Source organism: Pristis pectinata, chromosome 3 (genome assembly GCF_009764475.1).
Source record: "Pristis pectinata isolate sPriPec2 chromosome 3, sPriPec2.1.pri, whole genome shotgun sequence".
NCBI classification, from domain to species: domain Eukaryota; kingdom Metazoa; phylum Chordata; class Chondrichthyes; order Rhinopristiformes; family Pristidae; genus Pristis; species Pristis pectinata.
This window is the reverse complement of record NC_067407.1, coordinates 115,051,655-115,065,034: the sequence shown is the minus strand read 5'-3', so window position 1 is coordinate 115,065,034 and position 13,380 is coordinate 115,051,655. Positions and strand designations below refer to the sequence as shown.

The 13,380-nt window shown below is 39.6% G+C and overlaps 1 protein-coding gene across 8 annotated transcripts in view; it reads right to left on the bottom strand.

Moving 5' to 3' along the window:
• The window catches only part of mta3 (metastasis associated 1 family, member 3), a 188,536-nt gene that overhangs the window by 122,901 nt on the left and 52,255 nt on the right, over positions 1-13,380 (bottom strand). For all 8 annotated transcript variants that reach the window (XM_052012144.1, XM_052012141.1, XM_052012137.1 and 5 more), the window contains exon 5: positions 2,027-2,090. In XM_052012144.1, coding sequence (XP_051868104.1) covers positions 2,027-2,090 — 64 coding nt within the window. The remainder of the gene's footprint in view (positions 1-2,026; positions 2,091-13,380) is intronic.

Sequence of the window (13,380 nt, the reverse complement as noted above, 5' to 3'; positions counted from 1 at the left end):
AGAATTCTTAATATTCTTTTTTAAAAGTGTGTTCCTGCACTTGCAGCTGTGAGCTGATAGCTTGGAAGCAGTAGCAAGAAGGGCTGGCACCAGAGGACCTATTGTCAGGCAAACTCAAAAGAGCTTTTGTTTGACACATTGAAAATATTTTTGAAAACACAGGAGGAAGGCTGAATGGCGTTTGAACGCAAAGTTTCAAACATTAGTGCTTCTTATTTCCAGAAATATTTATTGCGATTAATCAAAAGTCTGAATTTTAAAAATTACGAAGTAAAAATAAAACAATTATACTGGGCAAAAGGTTTGACATTTTAAGTTTAAAAAATCAATAAAATTAGAAGAAATATTAAGTTTTAATAATAAATTAATAATCTAATGTGAGAAAAATAACTTCCACATAAATCAATCAATCAATCCTCACCAAGTTTTAAGTCTTATAAAAGGAAGAATGTTAACGTTTCAATTTTGTCCAGTTTTATCGCAACTAGAAGAAAATTCTTCAATGTTCAAAATAGGTTAAAATATAATACAACATGTTTCTTTGAAATTTTAATCCTATAAGAAATAACTTGCCCTACTTATTGAAGGAATAAATGAACAAAAAGGTAATACAAAAACTATTTTCATAAGCAATTACTGGATAGTGAAGAGAGAAACAGTCCAGGAAGATAAATAGGTGTTCAAATTGCAGAATTGCAGGGTGGGCGGTGGGGGGGAAAATAATTAGTAATAAGAAAGTGCAGGGGGAATTTGGTCTCTGTTTATTTAGGTTGTTTTGACATTCAAGCAGCAAGACTAATTTTTAAATTTGCTGAGTTTTAAATTTAAACATTAGGCTTGCTGTGGGAAGATCAAAGAAGACCAAATAAAACAGACTAAATACACTCTATACTTACTTGTTTTTAACCCCCTTTCCAATTTGAACATCTATACAACAGTAGTATGTTTGGGGGGGGGGGGGGGGGAAGAAATGACACCAGAGGAAAGATGAGTGAAATTAACAGATGGGTGACAGGTGCAACTTAACATAGAAAGACAAAGTGAGGAATGGAAGTAGACTAAATGGGATTACAGAGACAGGTAAGAAAAGTGCAGGCTGAGAGAATTATGAAAATTGGTAACATTATTTAAGATTTTCTAAATAGTGGATAGGACACACAACTAGAGAAATGATTTATGTTCCCTCACTTTGGTTAGATTACTGTTAAGAATATGGTTTTTAACACCCGCTTAAGAGAATGGAAATAAGTCATCTGGTCCATTATATTCATGCCAGCAATAATTCCACTGCATCATACTCTCTCCCTATACCTTCCTTTGCTTCAAATATATATTCAATTTTTTTTCTTGATGCATTGATCCTCACCTCAACCACTTCATAAAGCAAAGCTCAAAACACTGTAAAAACAATTTTCCCAACCACTCAGTGTTTTAAAGACAATTTTAAACTGATCACACATTACAGACTCCATAATTAAAAGTTTATCCCTTTTCACTGAAGCAAATCTTATAATATTTAAAATATTAATGCACCTCTTAACTATTTCCACTCCAATAGAACTAATTCCAGTGTACTTCATCTTAACTATAATTTCTCATCCTTGACATCATTCTAGCGATGGTCTCTCTAGGTTTAAAGTTTCTGTACTGGAATTTACAAAGAATAATTCTGCAAAATCTTCTGTGGATGTGGATTAAATACCTCAGCAGCTCTTTTTAGGTGAAATCAGCAACCCCTCATCTTGCCCTTAAGCAAATAAAGTCTACCGACTGTGTTACTGTTAAAAAAATTTCAGGGTCTTTAATCACAGCGTTAATTATAGCCTCACAGCAGGATAAGTACTGCACCATTTGATTCAAGTGTCTTGATTTTTCCAGATGCAGAGATGTTATATTTTATATGAAGAAAGCAGCAAACAGTGCTGTTTCAGGTCAAATCTCACAATCCACAGGAAGTTCCTGGAAGACTTTTTATTAAATAAAATGTCAGTCATAGCAATATGAAAAACATAGGTCTATACTTTACCTCCTTTTCCAAATAGCAGGCCACTGACTCTGTTTCGTTCAAAAGTGAAACACCGCATTTGCCCCTATGAGGAGAAATATATTCAGTTCAGCAAAACTCCAAATATTCCACGAATTGTTTTCAGTCAAATAAGCAATCTAAAACTAAAGACATGCACAAATAGCTTCTTCGATCTGGCAGCTATTCATGACACCTAAACTGCTTGCTTTGTCCAGTACTGCCATTGTTCCTTCAGCCAGCAGCTTCTATAAAACTTGACATGACATTAAGTTGCTCCTCTTGGACAACGTACATGCCTCTTTCTACTTAAATTCCTGACCCAACTATCCAAGGTAGGTGGAAAGAGAAATGCAATGTCTTCCCCTTCCCTCAATTAAAGACTAAACTCTTGACAAGTAAAAATGCACTTTGCAATCAAGAGCATGTACAATTTTAATCCCTTGTGAACTCTCCAACATTACCAGTTCCACTTAAGATCTCGATGGTTACTAAATGTCGAAAAACACTTTTTAGTCAGTTTTTCTCATTAAATTTCACACTTTTCCTTTAACCAAAATGCATCATTAGTATTTTGCTTCAAAGGGACTGTTGACTTGAAGAGTTAACAGCTTCTCTTTCCACATAACACGTGATTATATAAAAACTTGCAACATATTCTGTTTGTATTTAAGATTGTCAGCATCTGCCATGTTCTGCCTGTGTTTAATAAACTGTTACTTTTGTTCCTGAGTTTCTACTTAGCCTCCATTTTCAACAATTTTCTCTTGTTTTGCCCGAAAGTAGTACACATGAATAACTGGTACATTAATCAAGTGATTATCCCCAGCAAGAAAATATTGTCAAGCCTTTAAACAACAAAGTCATCATAACTGAGCCCAATCTGCCTTCAGCACAAATATACAATACAATCTCCAGCAATAATTACTGGATAGCAAACCAGGACTCTTGTCTATAGCCCTTTCCCTAAGCCAAGAATGCTGGATCCATTATAGTGTCCGACTGGTGCAGTGACCAGAACCAACCAAGACCAAAGCCAGAACCAGTGATCCATAAGCCTTGGCTCAATGAAGCACCTTCTCCTCAGGGTCAGACGGTTTAAACTCCACTGCACAATTCAAGCAATAGTCTAAGGTGACACTTCAGTGCAGTACCATTAGAGTGCTGCACCACATTATGACACATTTTGGAAGAAAATTTAAATGAAAGAGATGCAAGCTCTGCAGATTAAGCTATTCAGAGAGAAGGAAAGACTTCTCTCCATTTCCCTGACCAATATTTATGCTTCAAGCAATATATGAAAAACAGATTATTTCATTGCCGTTTATGAAACCCTGCACAAATTTACTGCTCTGTGCCTGAACATTACAACTGTGAATTCAAGTCAGTGCTTTAGAAATCATGAAACCCTTTGTGAAGTTCTGTGTTTTCAAAAGACTTGAATTGTTAATTGTTGTTTTGTGCCACATAGCGCAACCAGAAACAGTATCTCAAAACATAACTATTTGACATTAAAAGTGTGTCCCATTAATTTTAAACATTCCACAAAAATGTTCAAATCAATGTTGGCAGTAGGCAGTGCTACTTCAGAATTTTGACCATTTGTCAGTTTTAAGCCTATAATACTGCAATTCAAATTAGTTTGAATCTGCCTTCAGTCCCAAACATTTGGGTGACATTATCCTTCTCGACTCTGAAACATAATCATGATGGATATATAATCCAATGCTGCCCAGCTTTAATTTCACGTATTTATTCAGGATTTAAACTTTTTTTTGTAATAGAGCCATACATTTTTTTTCCTTGAATTTATTTTTGCAGGGTTTGCTTCCAGGTCCATTTCTTTCATAACTCTTGCATTCTCCTGTGAGACTCTCTGTATGGACTAAGTTTTTATTCTTACACAACTTTTATTTTGGTCTTCTCAATGCCTGTCTTTTAACTTCCTTAATTTAATGAGAGCTTCTGCTACTTCATACTCTTGCCAGGTAACTTAGGATCACCCTGGAATTGGGTTTCTTCTAAATCTGCCCTCTCCTGCTGCTAGCTGTGAAGACTTTGAAAAATAAGCCGCAAACTTTGCACAATTCTGTCAAACTTATTTCTCATTTTGACAAACCTTTAGCTTAATTGAATAAATGTCCAATATAGATCATGTTGAGAAAATAGACAACAATAGTAAGAGATTTGGTCACATACAAGGTCAACATGGTACATTTTGAGGAAACATTTGAAGCAGGAGAAGCAAGTAATAAAAAGAGGTTCAGTAAGAGAATTCCTGAGAGGAGGTCAAAAACATTGAAGAGTAGCAGCAAGGTGTACTGGAGACAAGGGCGGGTACAGAATCGAAAGATATGGGCTCAATAGAGTTTGAGAAAAGATGATACAAGGATAGTTTGAGAGAAATTGAGGAAAACCGTGTTAAAAAAAAGTTGCAAAACTCGGGGCAGTTGGAGCAAATCATAAACTGTTGGAGGAACTCAGCAGGTCAGAAAGCATCTGTGGAGGGAAAAGACAGGTCAACATTTTAGGTTGAGAGTGTACAGGAAGGATAGCCTGTATCAAGGGGAGAGGAGGTGGGGTGAGGCAGGGGACAGGCAGACTTAGGTGGAGTGAGGGATGATGGGCAGATGGAGCAAGGTGTGGGAGGGGGGAGAAATGCAAGGTGTGATCGGTAAAAACAGACAAGGCAAAAAAAGGGCAGAAGGAGCCGGGTGGGGTGAGGATGAAAATAAATACAGGAGAGTGATTAGTGGAGACACAAGAGGTGTAAATGCTGGATTCTGATAAGTAAGGAACATAATGAGTGGAACCAGTTAAGAGAGGGACGATAGGCAGTTGGAACCAGACGGCAGAGGAGACAGGAGACCCTGTGGGAAAAGTGTGTGGGAGGTAGGCGAATGGAACCAGGGGGATGTAGGGGGTAGTTAGGGGATTAGAACAAAACTAGGTGATGGGGGTGGGGGGAGGGGGGTGGCTAGAGGGGGTTATGGGAAAAAAGAGGATGTGGGGACCTAAGTGGATCAGAAGAAGAGAGAGAAACAGGGGTAAGGATTATCTGAAGTTGGAAAAGTCAACGATCATACCATTGGGATGTAGACTCCCCAGGCAGAATATGAGGTTGCTTTTCAAGTTTGCATTTAGCCTCACCGCAGCAGTGGAGAAGGCAAAGAGCAGACAGGTCGGTGTGGGATTGAGGAAAGGGGTTGAAATGGCATGCAGGGCTATCGGATCTGCCCATCGGGTCTGGTTTTGCTAAGGGAGAGAGAAAAGCTGAGCCAATATCACAGATGGATGACTTACAACAGAAATGGCCAGTTCTGATACATGCAGAGAGTGATTACCAAAAGTTGTAGAATTCGATATCAAGTCCGGAAGCCTGCAATGTGTCCAGATGGAAGATGAAGTGTAGTGACAGTAGGGAGGGAGCCAGAGAGCAGAAATTATAGACCAGTTAGCCTAACATCTGTCACTGGGAAAACACTGCAATCCATTATTAAGGAGGCAATGGCAGAACATTCAGAAAATCAGAAGTCAATCAAGCAGAGTCAAGATGGTTTTATGAAAGGAAAATTAAATTTGACAAATTTACTAGACTTCCCTGGCAATGTAATATAAAGAGATTTCCAATATGCATTTGAAAATATGCCACATGAAAGATTGCTACACAAAATAAGAGTGCATAATGTTAGGGTTAATACAATGGCTAACTAATAGAAAGCAGTCAATATAAATGGATCGTTTTTGGATTGGCAATCGGTAACTTGTGAAGTGCCGTTGGGAACAATGAACTGTTTAAAATCTATATTAATGACTTGATTGAAGGGACCACGTGTACTGTAGCCAAATTTGCTGATGATGCAAAGATACATGGATAAGCAAGCTGTGAGGAAAATATAAAGAGCCTGAAAAGGGATATCGATAGGCTAACTGAGTGGGAAAGAAGATGAATATAATGTGGAAAATTGTAATGTTATCCACTTAGGAAGGAAAATGAAAAGACGATTAATATTTAAATGGATTGAGGCTACAAAATGTTGCGGTATAAAGTGATCTGGGGGTCATGGTACATGAAATGAAAAACGTTAGCATGCAAGTACACTAAGTAATTAGAAAGGATTATGCTCCATGCCCTATCCATGAAAGTTGAGAAATTTTGATGCAGCTTCCCAGAAGAGACACACTTGGAGTATTGCATGCAATTTCAGTTTCCATATTAAAGGCGGCCATACTTGAACTGGAGGCAGCGCAGAGAGGTTCACCAGGTCGATTCCTAGGATGAATGGGTTGACGTATGAAGAAAGGTTAGACAGGTTGGACCGATACTTATTGGAGTTTAAAAGCACAAGATGTAATTTAATTGAAACATTAGGTTCTCAGGGTGAATGACCAGGTGGGCATCAAGAGGATGTTTTCGCAAATAGCATCATGTAGGAAATAATTCCATAACAAGGCATCACCCAGTTAGATGGAGATGAGGAGGAATTTCTTCTCTTAGAGGGTCATGAATTGTTGGAATTCTGTGGAGGCTGTGGAGACTTTGAAAATATTCAAGGTGGAGACTTATAGACATTTAAACTACAAGGGGGTCCAGGGTTATGGGGAGAAAACAGGGAAGTAGTGTTGTGGCAAAGATGGGATTAGGCATGATTTTATTGGATCCCAAAGCAGCCTGGAGAGGTTGACTAACCTTCCTTATGTTCTATTTTTATGTAATCTCAACTCATAATTTAAACAGAGAAGTCCAGGCTAACTCTGCAGTATGCTCCCTCAAAGGCCAACATCTCAATGTTTAAGTGTGACGCCCAGAACTTTTCCTAATACTTCACATATGTCTAACAGAATACTGTATGGCTCTAGCATAACTTCTACCCACCTTCTATTCATCTAAGCCAGAATTTCATCAGCCTTTTTCATTCATTCTGTACCTATTTGTAACGTTGAAATGATTAATGTACATTGATTCCAAACTCTCTCTGGAACTCCACTGATTCTAGTGTTTCACCTAATTCCATTTTTTTTTCCCATGTAGAAACCTAATAAGCTCACATTCCCTTAAGCTGAAATGCAGTCATCATAGTATTTTTCAATTGCTCATTCTATTAATCATAATTTAAAGCTTCTATCTTTACTGTTTACCATGTTATCTTTCATCATCTCATCAGCAAACCGGGATGGTTTGCTATCTATCCCAACATCTAAGACCCTTACAAAAACAGTGAACACATGCAGTTTCAACACAGACTCTTGCAAAATGCCACGAGGAGTAAACTAATAATTTGAGCACCATCCATCACCCTATTCCATGTTCACTGCTGCTCAGCCAATTTCCCAACCAGATCAATAAACTGCCTTCATTCGCATGAGCTGAAACTTTAGCTAACAGGCATGGCAGAAGGAATTCACCAAATCCTTTCTGGGAAGCCCATATAAATAATATTGATGGACTTTCCCAGTCTACTACTTTAGTCACTTCAACTTCAATCAGGTTTTTCAGGCACAGGGAGTGAAAATTGAAAGCACTTGGAATCTAGACTCAGAAGAGAATATTGGAAACTCTCAGCAGGTCGGGCAGCGTCAGTAGAAGGAAAAACAAGTTAATTTGCCGTCTGGTGAAGGGTCTTGAACCAGTACCTTTTTCTCCTTCCACAAATGATGCCTGACCTGCTGGGTGTTTCCAGCACTTTCTATTTTATCATCAAGCACAGTTTACCCTTTACTGGTTCAAGCTGCCTCTCTATGAATAACTGAAATTTTCAACTATAGACTCTAGAAGTTTACTAACACATGTTAAATTAACCAATCTACAAGTCCCTTCAATATTTCACTTTTCGTGAATAAGGGAGTGAGTCCTGCAGGCTAAGCAGTCTTTTGAGCCATTCTTTATCACTGTTACTTCATCTGTGTTAGTGCTGGTGAATCTCTGGCCTTGATTTGATAAATGTAACCCACCTATCGAGGGAAGAACACAGACAGAAATCAAGAAACTATAGGCCAGTTGGCTTACCATCCCTCATTAAGGAAATCTTGCAATCCATTATTAACCTCTGGCACAAAGCTCATGGTCTCCTGGGCAGCACTGACCCCTGGTCTACTTCTCAGTCCTGGATTACGTACAGAAGGCACTTCAAGACATTAGGCCCACCAAACCAGTCTATTGATACCTACCTGCAGCCTTCAACTTTCTTCCTCACTGTCAACTGTTTTGCCAATTTTGATATCATTATCCAACTTATTAACAGTGGCCCTTGTATAACATATCATTGATATATACCACAAAAAGGAGCATAGTAATGAGCCTTGTGGAACATCAATGCATAAAGCCCTTCAGTCATAAAAATTCTTGCTTTCTACCACTGAGCCAATTTTTAATTCAATTTGTCACTTCCCCTTGGATCCCATGGCTTTAACTTTCCTCCAGCAACTTCATAGAATCATAGAACAGTACAGCACAATACAGGCCCTTTGGCCCACAATGTTGTGCCGACCTTTAAACCTTGCCCAAGACTATCTAACCTCCACCTCCCCCATATCCCTCTATATTAAATTCTTCCATAAGCTTATCTAGCAATCTCTTGAATTTGACCAATGTATCTGCCTCCACCACCACCCCAGGCAGCGCATGCCATGCCCCAACCACTCTCTGGGTAAAAACTTTCCTCTGGTATCTCCCTTGAACTTCTCACCCATTACTTTAAAGCCATGCCTTCTTGTATTGAGCATTGGTACCTTGGGAAAGAGGCGCTGGCTGTCTACTCTATATATTCCTCTTAATATTTTGTACACCTCTATCATGCTTCCCCTCATCCTCCTTCTCTCCAAAGAGTAAAGCCCTAGCTCTCTTAGTCTCTCCTCATAATCCATATTCTCCAAACCAGGCAGCGTCCTGCTAAATCTCCTCTGCACCCTTTCCAATGCTTCCACATCCTTCTTATAATGAGGCGACCAGAACTGGACACAGTACTTTAAGTGTGGTCTAACCAGAATTTTGTAGAGCTGCATCATTACCTCACAGCTCTTAAACTTGATCCCACAACTTATGAATGCTAACATCCCATACGCTTTCTTAACTACCCTATCCACCTGTGAAGCAACTTCCAGGGATCTGTGGATATGAACCCCCAGATCCCTCCGCTCCTCCACATCACCCAGAATCCTGCCATTAACTCTGTACTCTGCCTTGGAGTTTGTCCTTCCAAAGTGTACCACCTCACACTTCTCCGGATTGAACTCCATCTACCACTTCTCAGACCAGCTCTACATCCTATCAATGTCCCTCTGCAATCTTCGACAATCCCCCATATTATCCACAACACCATCAACCTTTGTCATCTGCAAACTTGCCAACCCACCCCTCTACCCCCTCATCCAAGTCATTAATAAAAATCACGAAAAGCAGAGATCCCAGAACCGATCCTTGGGGGACACTGCTAGTCACAGCCCTCCAATCTGAATGCACTCCCTCCACCACAACCCTCTGCTTTCTACAGGCAAGCCAATTCTGAATCCACATGGCCACGCTTCCCTGGATCCCAACCCCTCTGACCTTCTGAAGAAGCCTATCATGTGGAACCTTGTCAAACGCCTTACTAAAATCCATGCACACCACATCTATTGCACCACCCTCATCAATCTGCCTGGTCACCTCCTCAAAGAACCCTATCAGACATAATCTGCCCTTCACAAAGCCATGCTGGTTGTCCCTGATCAGACCATGATTCTCTACATGCCCATAGATCCTATCTCTAAGAATCCTTTCCAACAGCTTGCCCACCACAGACGCAAGGCTCACTGGTCTATAATTCCCTGGACTATCCTTATTACCTTTTTTGAATAAGGGGACAACATTTGCCATCCTCCAATCCTCCAGTACCATGCCCGTGGACAACAAGGACTCAAAGATCCTAGCCAACGGTTCAGCAATCTCCTCCCTCGCCTCGCGGAGCAGCCTGGGGAATATTCCATCAGAACCTGGGGACTTATCTGTCCTAAGATTTTCTAACAGCTCCAACACATCCCCTCTCTCAATATCAAAATGCTCTAGAACATTACCTTACCAACACTGTCCTCAGCATCATCAAGGCCCCTCTCCTTGGTGACTACTGAAGAGAAGTATTTATTGAGGACCTCACCCACTTCCATGGCTTCTAGGCACATCTTCCCACCTTCGTCTCTAATCGGTACTTCCTTTAATCCACCATCTGGGACTATGTCAGAAGCCTTGCTAAAGTTCATGCTTATCACGTCAAATGTTCTACCCTTATCAAAATTCCTTTTTACCAACTTAAAAAATTCAATCATTAATCAGTCACGACCTTCCCTTTACAAATCTAGCCTAATTGCTCTTGATTAATCTTTATCTCTCTAAATATTGATTTTACTTTGTCCATCAGAATTCTTTCCAATGATTTTCACCATTCTTTGTTCTTGCCTTCCAAACTCATCCTGCTGCCTTTCAGGTTTGTTCACTGATGCTCCACCTTCCAAATCCAATTTTGCCTCTCTTGCTTTTGTGTGGTCCCCTCCTCCCTGCCAGGTTCGTTTAAACCCTCTCCAAAGTCACTAGTACATCTCCCTGCAACAATATTGGTGTCGGCCCTGTTGATATACAAACCAATTGACTTTGTACAGGTCCCACCTTCTCCAGAATCAGTCCCAATCCCCCAAGAATCTAAAACCCTCCTTCTTGCACTCTCTTCAGCCACATATTATGCATGCTATGTTGGAGCTGGAAACATGGCGACACCTGCAGACTGCCCGCAGCACAATCTTAAACTGTGTTGGTTGTTAACGCAAAAAGACACATTTCTCTGTGTGTTTCGACGTACATGTGACTAATAAATAAATGTTATATTAATTTGCATTATCCTCCTATTTCCGTACTCACTGATGTGTGGCAGTGGTAGGAATCCAGACAGTACTACCCTTGTAAGATCTGTTCTTTAAATTTCCTTTCTAGCTCTCTGTAATAGGGCTGCCAGACCTCCTCTTCCTTTCTACTTATGTCAATAATACTGCTATGGTCTATGATGTCTGGCTGTTTGCTCTAACCCCTCAATATTCTGAAGCTGCTCCATGACATTCTTAACTTAACCATCCCAGAAATGTTTGTGTAACCACAGAAGAACCTATTTTCTTGATTATTAAATCATCTACCATTGCAGCTTTCCTGTCCTTCTGATGCTCAACTCTGCACAGCTGAGTTGACCATTGTATCATGGGCTCAACTATGCATTTTAATAAACATTATAAATACAAACTTCTGTACTCAAGAGTTTTAAAAATGCTATAAAAACAAACCTCTGTACTCAGAACGTCAGATACGAGGACAGATTTCAAAATCCATCATCCCAGCACCTAAACTCTCTTTTACTGGTTATTTAGAAGAGTCTGCAATCGAGGATTATCAGATTGCTTAAATTCTAATTAGATTACAAAAGCAGATATTGTATTCATTGGAACGTTGTTTTTGATGAGGTAAATTCGCCCCATGTCTGCGTGGGTTTCCTCCAGGGGCTCCGGTTTCCTCCCACATTCCAAAGACGTACGGGTTAGGAGCTGTGGGCATGCTACGTTGGCGCCGGAAGCGTGGCGACACTTCTGGGCTGCCCCAGAACACTATGCAAAAGATGCACTTCACTGTGTGTTTCGATGTACATGTGACTAATAAAGAAATCTTATCCTAAATAAGATTAGTTATTGATAACTTTTTTTTTCATATTTTATATTCTTCCTTGTTAAGATTCCACAGAGCCTGCACGAGCAAAAACAAAAATACTACCTCCCCTCTGTTCGATTGTCCTCTTTTTCATGTTTTGTACATCTCGTGCACATTTTTAACTGCCTAGCTCGCTCTCACCATTTGCTTCTCCTTTCCTTTGATAACTTTGCTCTCACATTTTCCACATAGACCAAGTGCAGGACTGAACTCCATTCTATAACACTGCAGGGAAAAACCTAATTGAGCAAGGGTGAGTTATGATCTTGTCATTTGTTCCATTTTGATCAAGCTGCTGTTCACTCCCTTCTCCACTAAATAAAAGTGAGTAGGATGGCAAATCTGAGCCCCTAGCAAAATGTGGACAAAAATAAGGTCCCAACAGCAATATTACTGAATCAATATGTTTTTTAAGCCAAATCTATAACTCAGCATGTATAAACATTAAGTTTTATTCTAAAATACTATTAAGATTTTTTTTTTGCCAAAGGCACCACATTAAGGCTCAGGGTCTACAAGCCAATTCCAGACCTCCACCACAAAAGAGTCAAAGTACACTTTGAGCCATCACCGGATAGGAAGAAAGAAAGGCTTGATGTGAGCATCAGGACTGGTTGGCAGAGCTACACATCTGAAAATATATTAATGGCCAAGTGATCATTACAAAAAAGCAGATACTAAAGCTGCCATACATGATAAATAAGATATTTATACCCAGCTACAACTACGAGATGATGATTTCAGGTAGACTCAGAAATCACTTAGATTACAATGAAATCAAATAGGAGATTAGTAGAATGAAATATATCATTTTTGTCAAATATAGGAACAAGCACATAAAAATATATTTAAATATATTTAAATGAAGTCTCAACAATGAAAACAACCATATCCCTTGCCTGCCAAAAATCTTCACTCCTCTGATGTGAGTAATTAACTGCAAAGAGATGACAATGTGCCAGTTTGTTTTAGTGCTGCAGAAAGGTAGGGTGCAACCTGTTTTGCTTTTAATCCTGTTCTCCCCTCAGGTGTCAGATTCCATAAAAAATCTACATACTCTGTGGATGTACAGAACTAATGTTCTTCACTTCAATTCAATTGTTTTTTTTCTGAGATTACAAGGAAACTCAATAAGGGAAGCAAATTTAATGCACTCCACATGGATTTCAGCAAGCTATTAAACAAAGTTTCACATGGCAAAGTGAAGAGCAAAGTAAAAGCCCATGCAGTCCAAGGGAATGGGACAAACTGAATTAAAAATTGGCTCAGTGGGAAATGATGAAAATGATTGATCGAAGATTTGGTGACTCAAGGGCCAGATGATGTAGGTTTTTAAAGAATTTAGTATCAGGGCCCTTGCCTTTTATGGTACATGTTAGTTATTTGAACTTAACTGTAAGGGTCATGATCAAGGTCACAAGATCACAAGACAAGAGAGCAGAAGTAGGCCATTCGGCCCATCGAGTCTGCTCAAGGAAAAGGAAAAAAAAGAAATGAGAAATGGGGAATGGGGAAGGAAAAAAAACCTATTCTAATCCCAATTTCGTGCCTTATCCCCATATCCCTTGATACCCCTACTATTTAGATATCTATCTATCTCTTCCTTGAATGCCCCCACTGATCTGGCCTCCACTGCTGT